The 18,516-nt window shown below is 41.3% G+C and overlaps 1 protein-coding gene across 2 annotated transcripts in view; it reads right to left on the bottom strand.

Moving 5' to 3' along the window:
* BRINP1 (BMP/retinoic acid inducible neural specific 1) overlaps nucleotides 1-18,516 on the bottom strand; it is a 582,603-nt gene that overhangs the window by 29,683 nt on the left and 534,404 nt on the right. For both annotated transcript variants that reach the window (XM_016136926.2, XM_016136924.2), the window contains one exon: nucleotides 115-351. In XM_016136926.2, the coding sequence (XP_015992412.1) occupies nucleotides 115-351 (237 nt within the window). The remainder of the gene's footprint in view (nucleotides 1-114; nucleotides 352-18,516) is intronic.

Raw genomic sequence — 18,516 nt, 5'->3', positions numbered from 1 at the left:
GGGTGGTGGTCAGCGAATCTTCCCTCACAGCCGTTCTAATTCCAATTAGACAGTTTGCTTTTCTAGACTTGGCTCAGGGCCATTCATGCAGCGGTGCTAACTTAGGCTCTCTACCTGAGTTCTCCAGGTCCTTATAAGCTTCGGCCCAGGACTTGGCCATGTTGGCCAGCGTGTACTCCATGATCTGGATGTCGGTGATGGGGCAGTTGCACTGTGGGAACTCCTCCGCGCACTGACACCTACACTGGCTGTTCTGGCACACGTACTCCCCCTCACCGTTGCACATGATGTAGCTCAAGGCCGACTGGACAAACTTCTCTTGCAGATACTGAGGGAAGATGATCTGAAGACCTGTTCGAGAACAGAGAGAAGGGGAGACAGAAAGGTTAAAAAAGGTGTTTCATTAACGGTTTCGAAAGGTGATGCTTAGGAATCTGAAGCCGCTGGCTTTCTCCTTGTGTATTATAACCAAAATATTTCTGGGTCTGGCTAGATCCAGACACAATCGGCAAGGCCTCCAGTTATATTGCTTCGACTTAAACGTCTCAGTTCATGACCTTGACCATCTCTGAAATGTATACTCTATTATGTTATATTAGGACTGAGGCTAGAGGCAGATCTGAAATCTACCTTTTCCATTTTGGGAGAAAACCCTCATCGAAAGCACAAGATTATTGTTTATTTTTTTCCTTATTTCTTTCATTTCCTTCCTTTTCCTTTCTTCAAATATTTATGAACCCTATTTATGAAGCATAAGTCTTGAGCTAGGTGCTAGGTCTATAGAGATAAAAAAATAAAAATAAAAAGACATGATTCTAGCCCTTGGGGAGTTTACAATATAATCAGCAGGGCTAGACCCAGACACATATCATCATAACACAGCTTTATAGACCTGAAGCAGAGATGGCCACATGAGGCAACTAGGCAGCAGAAGCCTGCAAACAACACTGCGTGGAGAGCAGAGCAAACTCAGTACAGGACATGGTGTTTGAGCTGGTTGAAAGTGAATAAGAGGGCATCATGGCAAAGGAAGAACAGGAAGTACATTCCGAAGAAAGGAACAGCAAGAACAAAGGCATACCATCTCTGGGAGTTGCCAGTGAACGAAACGGATTTGGATGGGTCGGGGGTGCAGTGCTGTAGGAAAACAGACTTCAGAGAGAAGCAGACACCAGAGTGCAAAGAGTTTTATATGCTAAAAACTTTGAACTTCATTTCGTGGATAACGGGGATACTTTGGTAAGTTTCAGGGGTAAGAATGACCTGTGAAGGGTGATATAATTTAATAAGATCACTGTATCATTAAAAAAATAAATAAAATATCAGTGAAGAATGACATCAGAGTGAATTAACTTTCTCCTTTTTGCTCTAAAAATAAAGAAGCTAAGATGCACTGAGAAAAAGTGACTAACCCTTGGTTATAGGATGAGCGCTCCTGACCACATCTCATGATCTTTTCTCCATACCTCACTAATCAAAGTCTTAAGCCTGAGAGCAGTGACGGAGAAGGACTCATCTGGGCACGGGCACTATTCCTGTAGCCTTGCAACATCAGCACAGCAACCTCTTGTCTCTGGTGACCGACAGAAGGACTTTCACCTGGGACACTTCACCTAGTTTGGAGCTGCTAACAATTTGAGCCATCAGTGCGGATGGGCTTGTTTTACCACTCACCGTGTAAAAGAGAATTGTCTGATTTGAATTATTTTTCTTTTTTATCATTCACACTTCAGGGACACCCCTTAAATCTTACTTGTCAGAGATTTGCTGAATAAGCTCAGCATTTCTCTCATTCTCTACTTCACAAATCTGTGTTTCTAGATTTGTATCTTTCCCTCTCCCACCTCCAAATTATAGATAAATAATAAATAAGTAAATAAGTAAGTAGATAAATAAATAAATAAAGCCCGCCCCATCATTTCAACCCATTCTCACATGACAGCTAGGAAAGACCATTTCAGAGGTGGCATTGTGGAGAGGATGCCTGTGCCCGCAGCATGCTTTATGGTAGAAACACCATGATAATATAGTTAGAAGTTGGGCATCACTAGAGTCAGGCTCCTCTTCTTGCTACCTAAGTCATCTCCAGAAAGTTATTCAACCTCTCCAAGGCTCCACTTTCTCCTCTGTAAAATGGAAATACTTTTAGTACCTACATCAGAAGGTTGTTGAGAGGACCAAGTGAACGAATTCTTGCAAATTGTCTAGAACAGTTCCTGGCTCATGGCAAGCAAACAATAAATATTAATTATGGCTAATCTGATGATGATGGTGGTGGTGGTGATAATATCACTCCCCTAATTAAAGTTTTTTAAAGTTTTAACAGAACTTTTGGAATACATGAACAATAGCTGCAGGTATTTGATCAAAAGAAGAAAAGTCTCAAAAGGCAGTCTTTAGGTATCTGGAGAGATTTCATGAGAAGTTAGGTTTAGAATTCTATGCTGTTGAACCTGCAGGCAGTGGCGGGAGGGCTATTCAGGATCCTGTGTCGATATGTATGGAAGGTGTTCTGACAAAGTTTTAGTAACTCCTTGAAGGACTTACTGCACAGGGACATGATAAGATACCAAAAGGTGGAGCCAAACAAATTAAGAAGTAAAGTCCCTTCTAAACCAAGTCTACAATTCATTCAGAGTATGCATTATTGAGTCATTTTATCTGTATCTCCATTTTCACTTCCAAAGCAGAATTTATTTTTAACCGATCCCAATCCCCTATAGGCATCTGAGTCTATGGATTGGGGTTAAGTTTCTGTTTCTTAAAGGAACTCTGTAGATTATACTCTCAGTTCTATTTTTCTAGCTTGCTCATCATTTTCTTTCTCTCTTTTGTAGGGGATAAAATATTCTATTCTTGGTCCCGGCCCAAAAGGAATTTGGGGAGAGCATTTTTAGAAAATTGCATCAAATCATTTCTCCGTTTGGCAAGGATACAAAAGGCAATATTACCTATCCCATTTAATGCAACTGAAAACAGATGAAGTTTGGGGTTGGGGGGTTTCTGGGAGCAGCTGAAACACAAAACTGGCTGCTCTTTAAAAATGGAAACTCAGAACATGTGAGCTGTCTCTGAGGCAGAATCTCCTGGGCAAATTTGAAAGAGAATAATGAAGACATAGCAATTAAAAAGCACTTTTCTGCAAAATGTCATTACTGTTTAAAGTTACATAACCATTTCTACAGCAGCGTAAGTTCACAGAGCAGTCACCGCCAGAGTCCTCTCCTGATGACCTGTGTCCAACAAAGAAGCCCATTGCTGACCACCTAGATTGGCGCCTGAATCCTGCCTACTTCAATGGGAGTCGTAAATAATTCGGAGGTAGACTTGGCCTGTAGATCCACTATTTGAAAGATATACAGCTGCCGGCTGGGGTGGAATATTCTGTCCCCACAGTTCCCAAAGACACACACACACACACACACACACACACACACACACACACACACACACAAAGGAAAACTGAGAAAATCAGAGAGAGGAAAAAAAAAGGCCACCATTATTGCCAAGCATATAAATTTTGCCTCACAAAACCCAGGAAGGCAGTAGTTGAGAGATTCATTTGAACACCAACTCACCCACGCTGAACATATGGAATATTTTCCCTTCAATCTCATTATACTTTGGAAAAAAATATCTTGTTATACTTGAAAATGGAACGTTTCAGCGTTCCGCAGAGTGAGTGGGCAATGTAGATGTGGGAACACCCACGTCGTCTTTCTTCTCTTTTCCTGATTTTTGCCCCGTCTCCCTCAGTCTTTCCTCCCACCTCACCTTGCGTACATCTCACAGTCTTTTTTATATTTTACATACAGTCTGAGACGTTATTTCTCCTTCTCTCTGGCACACGGTAGGATAGCTCGATTTCCTTGCCTCCTGCCTTATTCTTACCTCTCAACATTCTCTCCCTCATTCAGAGCACACCAGGCATCCTGCCTTTCGCTCAGCCCCTCCATGTGCCAGCCATATCATGCCTACAGTTTTTACACTTGTCTTTCCCTGCAAACCAGAATATTCTTTTCCCAGATCTCTGCATGGCTCCCTTGTCCCACAGTTGGGACCTTCTCAGACCACCCCCAATTAAAATGCCTCTCCTGGTTTCTTCATAGGATTTGTGACTTACTGAAATTATCTTACTAATTAGTTTTCACATTTATTTTTCCATCTCTCTCATTAGAGAGTGGGCTTTAGGGGGGTGGAGTCTTATCTGTCTGCTATAGACCTCCGGAGTATAAATTCAAGCCATGTCTGGAATAAGCTCTAGGCACTCGTTTGTTGAAAAAAACTATTCTTTTTGTTTTTTATATACCAACTGAAAAAAAAAAAAAAAGCTGCCCCATAAGGTTTAGAATACATTAGAATCAAAAAGTTAGGTGACCTGCCCGAAGATCCACAACTATAGTGATAGACTCAGGACTCCCATCCAGGAATCCCAACCGAGTTCTGAAATACTTGAGGACCCTTTCACCTCTCCACGGGCAAGGGTAGAAGCTGAGATGAAGTCCGGGCTTCATGTACCCAGGGCAGCTCTGGCACAGGGTGGCCTCTGGGAATGTCCTGGCCTGTCTAAAATTCAGTTTTCTGGCCTATGAAGTTAAAATCCCAATAATCACCTTCCAGAGACGTAAATGAGAGGAGAAAAGGCACACACAGCACTTAAACAAGAACCTGGTTGTCACGGGCCAAATGTTTGCATCTAAAATTCAACTGCCTAAGTGGAAACCCAATCCCAATGTGACAGTGTTAGGAGATGGGGCCTTTGGGTAGGTGATTAGGCTTAGACTAGGTCATGAAGATGGGGCCTCCATGATAGGATTAGTACCTTTATAAGAAGAGGAAGAGATAGTTAAGCGCCCAAACACACATTCTCTCATTCTCTCTCTCTCTCTCTCTCTGTCTCTTGCTTTCTCTCTTTCTCCCTCCCTCCCTTTCCCTCTCCCTCCCGCCAACCTCCTTCCATGAGCACACATCATGGAAAGACTATGGGAGCGCACGGTGAGAAAGCAGCTGTCTATAAGCCTGGAGCCACCTTTATCAGGCACCGAACCTGCTGGCTCCTTGATCTAAGACATCTCAGCCTCCAGAGCTGTAACAAATGAATATCTATGTTTAGATCACCCAGTCTATGGCATTTTGTTACAGCAGCCCAAGCCAACTAAGACACTGACATAATTAAGGGTTTGATAAATGTTAAGTACCCCTATTTACACTATACCAGAACATAATCCATTACCTAGACCAAACTTGAGCCTTTCTTGGAAAACTCTCCTTGAGTGACTTCATTTGGGCCAGCAGGAAGCATGCCAAGAGTACATTTTCTTTTAATAGTAGTTACTATAGGTCTTCATTATTTATCATTCCATTGTTTATACTTCAATAAATTTCCCTTCCTCGCTCCTTTCCTTTTTCCTTTCCTTTCCCTTTCCTTCCTTCCTTCCTTCCTTCCTTCCTTCCTTCCTTCCTTCCTTCCTTCCTTCCTTCCATCCTTTTTTCCTTCCTTCCTTCCTCCCAACTTGGCAATCACCTTCTTTTCTGATTAAAGTTCATCTTTTTGTTTGCTTCCAAGTTCCCTAGAGAAGAGAAGAAAGAGTTCTGGTGCCTCAGAGAAGATCAAAACTCTGAAGGGAAGAATGACACACAGCAGAGATCTGTCAGCTCATTAGAGGAAAAGCATTTCTTACAGCAATAAAAGTAAAGGATCTTTGTCTATAACGACCACTGAGTATACCTGAGATTCAGGAAAAAAAAAATAAAAAGGCTCACTGTGTTGTTGAGTTTCAACTATTGGGGAAGGTGGGCCTAAAATAACAGAAGAGCTTAAGACCTTTCAGGGAGACCTTCCATCGTCAATAGTATTGCTGTGTAAAGCGAGCACCTGGTTTAGGCGACCATGCTCAGTGCAGCTGGGGAACATTTAATGTATGGAAAAGAAGACCCAATCAAGAAAAGCTGAAGGTGCCCCTGAGATCTGGAGACTGGAGTCCAACCTTGACCTCTGACCATGATCCTGCTCTTTTGCTGAAGGGAACTCTTAGCCTCTTCCTCCTTCCTTCAACAAGTAGTACATGGCGAGTTGTGAGAGAAGATGCTTCTGACCTAACTAAGGACACAGAAGGGCTATCTGGAGGTTCAAAACTAAAGCACAAAATCCAAGGACAAGAGACAAAGGACTTAATTGATAATAAAAACAAAAAGTAGCATCGTGTCTGGTACATAGTAGCACACTAGGTTTAATAAATATATTTAATAAATACCATGTTTAATATTTTTCAAATACTGAATAAGTCAGTGATCTATTATAAAGATGAAAGAAAAAATGAATCTGGAGATAATAATTATGAGATGCTTTGTGATGTGGGAGATGTGGGTAGAATCCTGAAACATGAACTTGGTCTTAACAGATGAAGAAGGGCAGCCACTGTGTTCTGGGCAGAGGGCATGCCTTAGGGCTTGGGCCAAGATTAGTGTGTGAATACCTTGGAGCAATCTAAGTCTTTTCTACAAGGACCAAACATCTTTCTGGGTTTTTATTCACAGCTTTGTTTCATTTTATTCTATATCCTAATTACTTAACATAGCCCTATTTTTGATGGATTTGCTCTTTTCTGATCAATTTCATTAGATATTAAATGCACGATCTCGTGCAATGCTAAGAGGAAGAGGAATAATGCAGGTTAGGTTCTATTTTGGTTTTGTATAAATATTTCTCTGTCCTGTTTTTGCATCAGAACGTGGCCCCCTGCAGATATCTCTAAGCCCTATCAGAGTCCCGGCTGCTGTCTTGTACCTGCTAAGTTCTGCTTGTCAAATTCTGTCTATTTCTGAAGAGCATGAGGTGGGGAGAACAACAAGGACTGCACCTTTTGCAAAAAGTCATCCTGATCCCCTTCCTTGTGAAAGCCCAGGGATTTCAGACTGGCAGATAAAGGACTTTATAGCTCCAACAGCCATTCTGAACTCCAGTGTAATGAAGGCATGCAGGTCAATTACCCATCTGTTTGTGTTTCTATTGCTGTGAATTACAGTATCCATCGCTGACAGCTCATTGGAGTGGAATGAAAATAAGACGATAATTCACCGGGTGAAACTGTGCAGAAAGGGCAAAAAGGCTATGATCTCATTCAGAAGTTCAGCCCTGTCTCCGTGATGGGTCATTTGCTCTCTGGGAAATAAAGGCAGCTACCTGGGGGGAAAGTGGGTGGGTTCTGGCTCCCTCTTCTGCATAGAGTAACCTTTTCTGTTCCCATGTATCATCATCTATCCATGGGATTTTAAGGAGTAGATAGATTTGGAACCCTTGAATGAGAGATGCAGGTAAATGAAATTCAGCCTATAACATGAAAATCTGTTTAACTATCAGAAATTTTGGGCTTCGATGACATAGGTTTCTTTAGTAGGTAGAGGACTCCTTCCTCATCATTGGAAGTGTACATGCAGAATTTGAAAGCTGACATGGTAAGAATGCTCTAAAGAACCCAAGGTCCAAATGACATGTGGCAGATTGGGTTGTCGTTAACTCATATTCCCTGCTGCTCCCTGCATTGTCCTCCCTTTCAAAAAATGGCACACTCCCACTCTCTGCACTCAGGTGGGTTCATATGACATATTTTTGCCAATGAAATGGGTAAGTGATGTGCACAACTTATAAAATAAAGTTATAAGAATTAACACATGAGTTCGTCAATTTCTCTTTTTTCCTATCACCCCAAGAACAGCAATGTTTCATATAGGCCACCAAAGGGGCAGAAGCACAATTGACCTGTGACCATGTTGTGGCATCAGTGAAAAAGGAGCATTTACTTTTCCCAACCACTGAGATTCAGGGATTGTTTGTTAGCGCAGCATAACCTAACCAACACTGACGGATACAGAAGTTGGCAAACTATGGCTCATGGGTCAAATTACTCTGCCACCTATTTTTGTAAATTAATTGTGTTGGAGCACAGCCACACAGAGTTGTTGAACTATTGTCTATAGCTGCTTTCACAATACAATGGAAAAGCTGAATACTTGCAACAGAGACTGTGTGTGACCCACGAAGCCTAAAACATTTACCATCTGGCTCTTTTTTGAAAAGGTTTGCCAGGCTCTGTGCTAACTGATCATTAAGATTCTTTCAACGTTGATTTTTTATGAGTCTGTTCTGTGCTGTCGTTCATTCATTTATTAAGCAAAGATCAATTAGTGACCTTTATGTGCCAGACACTCTTCTGGGCTCTGGAGAAAAGACAGAGAACAAGAAACAAAACCCTTGGTCTCACGGAATTTATCATTCAGTGAAAGATATAGCAATAAACAAATAAATACAAATACAGGAAGATTTATACCGACAAAAGGGATTGGGGGCAGGGAGACTTCTAAATGACAATTTCAACTTTAAAAAAGAGAATATGGTCTAAACTATGAAATCACCAAGGATGGAGAGGTCAAAATATTTTTTAAATTAAATTTCATAAAATTTCAACATGAAGATACCCTTGAAGCTTTAAGAAGAGGTCGATTCAATTTCAATAAAAGCTTCTTCATAGAGCTCATGATAAAAACCACATCTGACACCTGTAAGACTTGTGTTCCCTGATCCCTAGATCAGCTGACGTCTCCAAATTCTCCCCTAACCTACTGCCCTTTCCTTGCTACATCCAGTAACACCTGCCTCTGTCCCCGACGTGTGCCAAGTCCTATTCAAATTTTGGCTCAGCTATTACTAACTGCAAGACCTTGGGAACTTAAGACTAAGAAGCTTAACTTTTCTGATTCTCAGTTTCCTTATTAAAGCTTTCATTGTAGGGCCGATGTAAAAATTAAATGAATAAGTTTATACTCTGACTGCAGTGGTATCTTATTGACATGACTGGATATGTTTGTCGAATTCACAGAATCTGTTAACCTCAGCAAGGTGAATTTTTCTAGATATAAATTATACCTCAATGAATTGGAGAACAAAATCAATTACATAACACATATTATAACTGTCTTAGTATATGACAGTTGGTCAACTAATGTCATTTCCTCTCCTCACCCTGTTTTCTGTTGCTTTCCCAGGAGGCCTTTGGCAATCTTGGGCATCCTGTTTGTTGGCAACCAAAAGCATCTTGCACATATCTCAAATCTAATAGAACACTGATCGCATCATCTTGTGTGTGTTCATGTTCACGCTCCTCCTGGTCTGTGAGCTCCTCAAATGGAAAAGACAGTGCCTCATTTGTCTCCCATTTCCCTGACATCTAGCACATGAGTGGGCGCATGTTTGAATGAAGGTGAATTTAGACAGAATATGCTTCAGAGAGGACTACAGTTCTCTGCTCTATGCCTAGCACGTTCCACCTTTCCCTTTCTAGAGCCATCCCTCATGGGCAGGACCTGTATCATCATTCCCAATACTATAGCTTGAAATCTGAAGTTATAGTAACTTCGGCTCAGTAGTGAGAGAGACAGGTGCTCAAAAAATCTGAGTCAAAAAATAATACTCAGATCCAAAGACCATCCTAAGAGAGAACAATATTTCTAAAGGATTTGACCACAGATTTTAGCACATATTTTGTTTTGGATCCATAGCTACACACTATGATTCTTGAGGTCTACAGCTTTGTGTGTGTGGTGTGTGTGTGTGTGTGTGTGTGTGTGTGTGTGTGTGTGTGTGTGTGTGTGGTGTGTGTGTGTGTGTGTGTATTTCTTTGCATTCTTTCCAAGACATCAAACACAGTGCTAGATTGTAGTAGGTATGCAAAAATTAAACTGCACAATTCAGCAACGATTGGAAAGTCCTTTCACTCATCACTTTATTAAGCCATGTGCTGTACTTAATACTAGAGATATGAAAATTGAATAAGACATGGTTTCTAACCTCAAGGTGCAAGGGGATAGGACTGAACCCAAATGGTAAACATAGTCCAGCATTTGCCAAGTTGTATGCCACAGGATCATAAATCTGCAAATGTACCCAGGATCACATCCATTTAGAAAACTGTGTATTTAATCTACCTCTTGAGATCCATAATACACATTAGCACAGTTAAGGCACTGAGAAGGCCTGCAGTAAGTAAGTCAATGTGGTTAATGTCATTTAATCCAGTGTTTCAGTTTTATTGAGCTTTGATTAAGTTGCTGTGTGGTAATAAACAACCTCAAAATCTCAGTGGCTTGCAACCACAAAGATTTATTTCTTGCTCGTGTTTCCTGGTGGCTTGGCTTTGACCTTGCCCTCCAGGTCTTTTTCATTTTGGGCCTAGGCTGAAGAAGCAGCCTTTCTCAGGTATATGCCACTTATAGGACAGAAAGAAAGAGCAAAGTCCAAGGCAATGTCTCCTAAAGTATCTGCTAACATGAGGCGTGCACTCCACTGGCCAAAGTAAATCATATGGTCAAGTCCAATGTCAACTAGATGGGAAGCGCACATCTCCCACGGGACAGCACTACCAGTCACATGGCAATGCACTGACAACCCTCTCAGGGAAGCGAACAATGCAGTCATGTGAGCTACCACAAAATAAACTTATTTTTGTTCCAAATCTATTTTTAAAATTATATTATTCAGTAACTCCACTCTTAAGATATATACTCAAAAGAATTATAGACAGGTATTCAAACAAACATGTGCTCACAAATGTTCATAGCAGTAATATTCACAATAGTCAAAAAGGTGGAGGCAACCTAAATGTCCATCAAGCTATGAATGGGTAAACAAAATGTGGTACAACCATAAAACGCAATTTAAGTCAGCCGTAAAAGAATTAAATGCTGATACATCTTACAACATGGATGAAGTTTGAAAATACTTTGTTGTATCAAAGAAGCCTACAGAAAAAACATACAAAAAATATTGTATTATTTCGCTTTTATGAAATATCCAGAATAAGCAAATCCTTAGAGACAGAAAGATTAATATCTGCCAGGAGTTGGATGAGGGATGCAATGGGTGCAGAATTTCCATCTGGAGTGGTGACGAGTGTCTAGAATTTGCTAGTGATGATATGATAGTTACACAGCACTGTGAATATACTTAATGCCAATGAACTGAGCATTTAATGGTCAAGACGTTAAACTTTATGTTATGCATATTTTACCACAATAAAAAACTAAGTTTCAAAACAAATTGATTTGATGGTTGAAATAAATTTAAATCAGGACCTATTTATCGAGTACCAACTAAGAGCTGAACACTGAACTAAGGAGAAGTGAATAATGAACAAATCAAAAAGAATATGGTTTGTGCCCTCAGGGATCTTAATTACAATTTAGCAGCAAATATGTACAATTGCGCAGAAGACAAGGTAGAATGTATCTAGCATGTAAGAAAGGCACAATGAAAGCGCTATGTTTGCGGTGCCGAATAAGAGCTTCATTCTGACTAAGTTGAATTGTGAGGGAAAAAATGAGGATTGACTTAATAATCATAAAAAATAAACAGGTACCATATCTATACAGTCAGCGGATTAATTTCCATGAGTGATTCATTTCGGCGTTCGCCATCCTGGTGTCTGGTTTCTGCAGTCAATGAGCTCGACGAGGAATTGAATGGGACGTGGTGATTTCAGGAGACCATATTGCCACATCAAACCATTTATCAGTCAAGATTTCCACGCTGCACACTCGGCCACAAGCCTATTGAAAGGTAAAGCCCCTCATAACCACATACCACGAGAGGCAAGTGCTCTGATACCCCTTCTCTCAACATTAGCTGATATGCCATCAGAATTTCCACCCCTTTCTGTACGAGTCTGAGTTTTGAGTCACCAAATGATTCCAGATTTCCCCAGGTCAGAGGTGGCATGTTCTACAGTCGTGTACCTGGAATGCTGCAAGACCTTCGCCATCATCTGTCATAAAGGTATTTGATCTTTGCTGGTTCTGGATCCTTCGCGGAGTACGTGAATAGCTATGAAAATGACACATCTATCTGCATTCACAAGTTGACAAGTAATTTTAAGAACATCACAGACTTTCTAAATAAATAGCAGAACACAGAAGCACATTGAAAGGGCTACATAACTACTTGCTCTAACGAAAACCATAATTAAGATTTATAGGTTCGAGGCTGCGAAAGAATGTGGTGTGCAGTTTAATAGCACTGGCATTCAGCAGGTTCAAATTCTTGTTCTGTCACCTATAACAGAGTTAACTTCTGTGAGCCTCAATGCTCAAATCTGGAAAAGAGAATTATTTTGAGGTTTACATGAGATACTGATATGAAAAATGAGTTCTGAGCCTGGCACATGAGAATGATCCTAAATTGTAGCTATGATTATTATTGTCTATCAATCAGCCCTCTTGGTTTTTAGGTCAGGTACCTTCTACATATTTTCCTATTAGATGCAGAACAACTGTTCCAAGGCAGAGAGAGGTCTTTTCATGCCCGTTTTGCAGATTAGCTGACCCAGAGAAGCTCAGAGACTTAACTAGTCCAAGGTCTTGTCACTCTCAGATTTGCTCTCCTGACTCTCCCCATTCGATCTGTTTTCTGATTGAGTCTTTAATGGACATCTTCAATGTACGTCTCAAGAGGGCTTCACTGCTCCTCCTGACAACACAGGGCACTCCCTGGCTCATAAAGGAAAACCAATATTTGGATAGCACCAGGGTGGAAGTCAGCAGTCCCACTGGACACAAAGGTGCTGCTCTTTTGCTCAACAGACCTCACAGACAGAGCCGAGGGAAGGCAGAAACCTGGATCCCATCAGCGCCTCCCAGGCCCCTGCTAATCGGACAAGAAGGGCCTTAGTCATAAGCCATTGCCTGCATATGACCCTCCATTGACCCTAATGAGGACTCATCCCAAGGCTGCTGACACTTAGGTCTTCCAGCTTGGGTTCACAGGGCCACATGAGGTGATAGGGGCATGGAAGAGGAGAGGGCTTTATAAAACGGCCACCTGATCATGTCCCGTCCCCTCTTCCTCTGTTACTGCAGTTGGGCAGGGACGTTTTCCCCTTCTACCCACATCTAGAATGTGTTGTGCTGACTCAGGGCTCCGCCAGAGAAGTGAAGTAGCCTTAGAGCCCAGGTGACTACGAACCAAAAGCTGGGGGACCTTGGGGAAGAGAGTTCAACCTCCTTGTGCTTCAGGTTCTTCATCTGTATAATGGGGATGATGATCCCTAGCTCTTAGCTGGTCGGAGGGACAAACTGGCTAGTGGATATATGCGTAATGCCTAAAAAGGAGCGGCGGCTCAGAAAGATGTTATTGTTGAGCATTTCTACACTCTGTTCTTCTCCTTCCACTTCTTGTTGTAAGATCATTTTGAAAATAATCATCTTCACTCCATGTATGATGCCTAGCTGCTCAGGAAAGAGCTCGTTTGTGCTTCTTCTCTTTCTCAGCTTCCTTCTCTTGCCCTTTGCTCCCTCCTTACCCTCTTCCTCTCTTCCTCTTCCCCTCCTTCACCCTTTTCTCTCCCTTCCCTCCCTGTCTTCCCACTCCCTTTCCCCTGCCTCTTTCTCCCCTTTCCCCCTCCTCCTAGTCTTCCTCCTTCTATTGTCACTTCAGCACCAATCATATACAAAAATTCAGTTTAGGAAATATGGACTGAGTTCCTATGTCCATGGCACTCTGTTGAATACGATGAAGTATGAAGCTGGCGAGGCAAAAATCCTTCCTTTAAAGAGAAGAGATAAAACTGGAACTAAATGAATACGTTTCAAGATGAGTAAAAAAAAATATACCATAAAAGAGGTCTTAAAAGAGGCTTTCCAGAAGAGGTGGTATTGGAGGATTAAGGGGCATGGCCTCTGCCTGGAGGAGGTACTATCTAATTCTGTTGGAAAAGCATATGCTCTTTGAAGAATGCTATCCATGCCAGGCAACACAGTGGCTGGCACACAGTAGGCCCTCAGGAAATGGTTGTTAGGATGAACTGGATCCAGTTTGATGCGGAATGAGAAGGGTAAAAGTTCAGAGAAAGCAGAGCATACTATGAGCTTGGCGATTCATTCATTTAATCATTCATTCATTCATTCATAAATTTATTTAACAAATATCTTCTGAGGACTGTTTCTGTACGAGGTTCTATATATTATTCTAGAGATAGAAAAGGTCCCTACCACTGAGGAACTTACATTTCAGTGAGGAAGTTGGATGACTAATAACCAACTCTGTGCATGTGACAAGTCTCAGGGGACAGGCAGGTGGGATGCCTAATAACCTGGGAAAAGGAGGAAAGAAAAGCTCTCCTGGGAGCAGTGAGAGTCCGGGAATTGAAGAGGCAACATGCAAAGGTGCAAAGACACACAAAATAAAACTTTAAAAGACAGCTTGCAGTGAAATGCAAGAAATTCCACAGGCCTAGAGTAAAGATGTGAGTATGTGCTGGATGGTAGAATAAGATGAAGACATAACGTCAGGCAAGGGTTTGATTCTGTGTCCTGATGCCAAGTTAAGAAGTCTAGACTTGATACCAAAATCTCTCTCACAGAGGTTGTGAAGGACTTTAAGCAGGAAAGTGACAGTATTAGATTTGATTTTAAGATCACACTGGCTACAGTGATGGAGACGGATAGCAGGAGTGATCAGAATCAAGGAGGCTTGTTTGGCAATCACATTGCGATGGCCCAAGGAAGGGAGGAATGATGAAGGGAGCAGCTGGACCAAGGCAGGCAGGGGTGGAGAAGAGAGGATTCCTGATGTGGGGATGCATGTTTGTGCTGGGCACTGAAAGATGAACTGAACTCAGTGAAAGAGAACAGAAGTCACTTAAGGCAGGAAGAGATTCTGGGTGTGTGAGTGATAGAAGATAGAGCTTAGCCTGGAAGTTTCAAGCAGAGACACAGGAAAAGAAAAAAAAAAGTAGAGGAGGGAGCAGGAAGGAGGAGGAGAAATGATTTGAGATTAACAAGGGCGACGGACCATTTGAAGGTCACTATTAGAAGGGGGTTCTCGAAATACACCGGAGGCTCACGGTGGCCCTTTCTGGAGGTGCAGAGAGTATAAAATGCCTCATGTCACCAGTATTTCATCCCATATGCCATATTTTAAAGACCTTTACCTTCTTCCTGTCCATTTATCTCTTTTAGATGCTGAGAACAGCCTAGTCGCCTCACTCCTTTTTTCATTAAGAAAAAAAAATACCACATGCCATTGAATATAAGATGCCATTCATCGTAAGAGGTAGCATTGTTTTATGTACACTAAGAAAAAAATAGTCTGCCAATTAAACTATGACACACCATCAGTTATAAGAAACATTCCAATTTCAGAGATGTACATTAGATCTATGAAGAGTAATCAAAAGAAGATGCACGTTAGATCTCTGAAGAGTAATCAAGAAAACGCCCGCATTATCACATCTGTAAACTGCATCCTCCTCTGGGTCCATATGTTCTTTCCCTACCTTCACAATGGATGGACTAGCAGGTGGTCCTCTCTAAGACAAAGAATTTCCACTCTTCACTCTTGTATGCTCGACTCTAACCCTAAAATAATCCCTCTTGCTTACAGAATCAATTTCCCCCTCTCTGAATAATAATTCCCACCAGCATATAAAAGTTTTGTTGCTTCCATATTAAAAAAGAAGAAAAAGCCACTGACCCCACATCGCTTTCTGCTAGTGTGTTATTTACTGCAGTATTTCTCTGTAGAGTCTGCTATATCCCTTGTCTTTTCTTCCACTCTTCGTATTTTCTCTAGATTGCATTCGATTCGGGCTTTCTTCTCCATAATTCCATTGAAACACCTTTGGTCAAGGTCGCCAAAGACCTCCCTGTTGCTAAATGCACTGCTCAGTTCTCAGTATTCATCTTGATTCTCCTACCAGCAGCATCTGACACAGCTGACCACGATCTCTGTTTTGAAAAACATTCTTCACCGGGCTTCCAGGATACTACATTCTCTCGGCTCTCTTCCCCTCTCCTCGGCCACTTCTTAGTTTTTTTTCTTTTCTTGTTCCTCATTATCATCGCGTCATCCCAACACTTCAATATTAAAGTCACCATGGCTCCATAACTGGATTCCTGCTCTTCTCTAACTATACTTTCTCCCAAGGTAATCTTACCAATTAAATATCATCTCTATGCTGATTTACATCTCTGTTTCTCTCCTCTGACTTGCCAAATGCCTGCTCCGCATATACATTTGGATATATGATAGGTTTCTCAAACTTAGGTTCAAACCCCACTTCTTACGTCCCACCAAAACTTATCCCTCCCACAGTCTCGCCGCATCGGCAAGGCAATCCCACCACTGCAGTTCCTCAGGTGAAACCTGGGAATCATCTTCTGCTCCTCTTTTTCTCATCTTACAAGTTCCTCGGTCCATTACCAAATAATGTCAGCACTACTTAAAAATATACCCGTAATTCGATCACATCTCCCAACCCTCATTGCCACTATCATGGTCCAGGCCACCATTTTCTCTCATCTTGATAAATACAGTAGCTCCCTAACTGGGTTCCTTATACATGTTCTTTCCCTTGATCTGGTCAACAGTTATAGTGATTCACTTAAAACGTTAGTCAGGTCAAGGTACTCCAGTGTCCACATGTGCAATGACGTCTCATTTCATCCAGAGTAATATCTATCTGAAGTCTTTTCCATGCTCTACAAATTTCTGCCGAACTTGTTCCTTCACTCTCTCTCTGATTGTAAAGAAAGTGTATTTTCTTTGTTTCCTTGTTTGTTGTCTACTCCCCCTACATACAAAGTATAAGCTCCAAAATCATTGAGGCTTAGCTTATTCAGTGGTGTGTATCCAGCTCTTAAAACAATATCTGACATAAAGCTGATGTTCAGTAAATATTGCTAAATAAATGAGTGAATGTATAAATTAATACATTTCTGGATCATCCCTGTATTTCAGCAAAATATTCTCTTGGCTTCCCTTTCCACATCACTGAGCTACTGAGGCAGAGCTCTGCTCTCCGTATACCTCACCAGATGGATAGTAGATTAAATTACATGACAATGTCAGGAAAACGCTCCATGGGCTTCTTGGAGAACTATAAAAATAAGAAGTTATCATTATGCTATTAGCATTATTACTACTAGTTCAGCTTTTGCTGCTTTGACTGCTGATAGACTCTGACCATTTCCATGATCCTTTTTTTCTCATTTTGAGTCTCCTTTAACCCTGTTTTTTTTCTTCTTATTTCCCTTTACCTTTGCTCTGTTTTTGTGAACACTTTATGAACCACCACAAGGTAAATGTCATTAGAGTGTCACTCACATCATCTTCTATCAACCAAAACAAATCCCTGCAGCGTCTCTCCTCCCAGCCCCATTCACACAGATCAGGAGAGGAAGAGCGGGCACCACCATTTTGAGGAGAAGTTTTGAAGCCAGGCCGTTAGGGTTAAAATTCTGGCTCAATCACTTATTGAGTAACCTCTCGCTGTCTGTTTCCTCACTACAAAATGAGAATGTTATTTATGCCTTTGCCATGGCGAAGATGCAAGGATTAAAAATGTAATCAGTATGATTATGTAATACAAATAAATCTAAGTTAACAAATAAAGCCAAATACATGAATATACATATAACCAAAAGAAATGATCGCAGTCCCTGTCACATAAGAAAGCACTGAACAAATAGTATCTATTGTTATTTCTGGCTCCTCTAGCCTCCGTCCATGACGCTTGTCCTCTCGCTGGTCCGGACTACCTCCTGAGTTTTTTGTTTTTTGTCCCTGCTGTGTTCATGTTTTCTCTTTTCAGAGGATGTCAAGATGAAGTACATTACTAAGGAAATTTTAATAGCTGCATATTATATACACAGAAACATATGCATATACATCATGTGTATACAGCTCTGTGTGTTTTCACAAAGTACGCACACCCAGATCAAGAAACAAAACATTACCAATACTTCTAGAAACCTCTCTCGTTTCCCTTTGGTCATCCCCCCATTCCTCCTCCTCCCCAAAGGTTAGTGCTCTCCAGACTTCTAGAACAGTGTGCTTGTTTTTTACTACTTTTGACCCGTATAGGAATGGAATCATACCATACATACTCATTTGTGCCTGGCTTCTTTTACTCAGTGTTACCTCTGTGAGATTCCTTCATTTTGGTGCAGGGAAGGGTATGTATTCTGTTCTCATTTCTGCGTTGCAGCCCGTCATGTGAGTACATGACAACTGATTTATCCATTTTCTTGGTGATGGGCAGTGGGGGCTACTTTCGCTTGGAAATTTTGAATCAAGCTGCTACAAACATTTGTGCCTTTTGGTGCACATAGTAACACTTCCGTTGGGCGTATTCCTACGAGTTGTAAGGAGATGGCGAGGACAAATGGAGGGTTTAGGAAATTCTGCTAAGAGAGTTTTCCGAAGTGGCTGTGCTCGTTTACTCCCCTGCAAGCTATGCGTGTAAGTTCCCGCTTCTCCGCATTGTCGCTCTTTGATAGTGTCAGAGTTTTTTGCTTGCGCCAGACTGATCACTGTGTTATGATATTGAATTATGGTTTTAATTTACATTTGCTAAGGACTAGAAAAGTTAATTACCTTCTCAAATGTTCATTTGCCATTTTGATATTCTTATTCGTGAAGTGCCTGTTCATATCTTTTACCCATTTTCTTGTCTTACTGGATTGTCT

This window comes from Rousettus aegyptiacus, unplaced genomic scaffold (assembly GCF_014176215.1).
Source record: "Rousettus aegyptiacus isolate mRouAeg1 unplaced genomic scaffold, mRouAeg1.p scaffold_m13_p_3, whole genome shotgun sequence".
In the NCBI taxonomy this organism is placed as follows: domain Eukaryota; kingdom Metazoa; phylum Chordata; class Mammalia; order Chiroptera; family Pteropodidae; genus Rousettus; species Rousettus aegyptiacus.
Note: the sequence above shows the minus strand (reverse complement) of the source record. Positions and strands in the feature narration are given on the sequence as shown.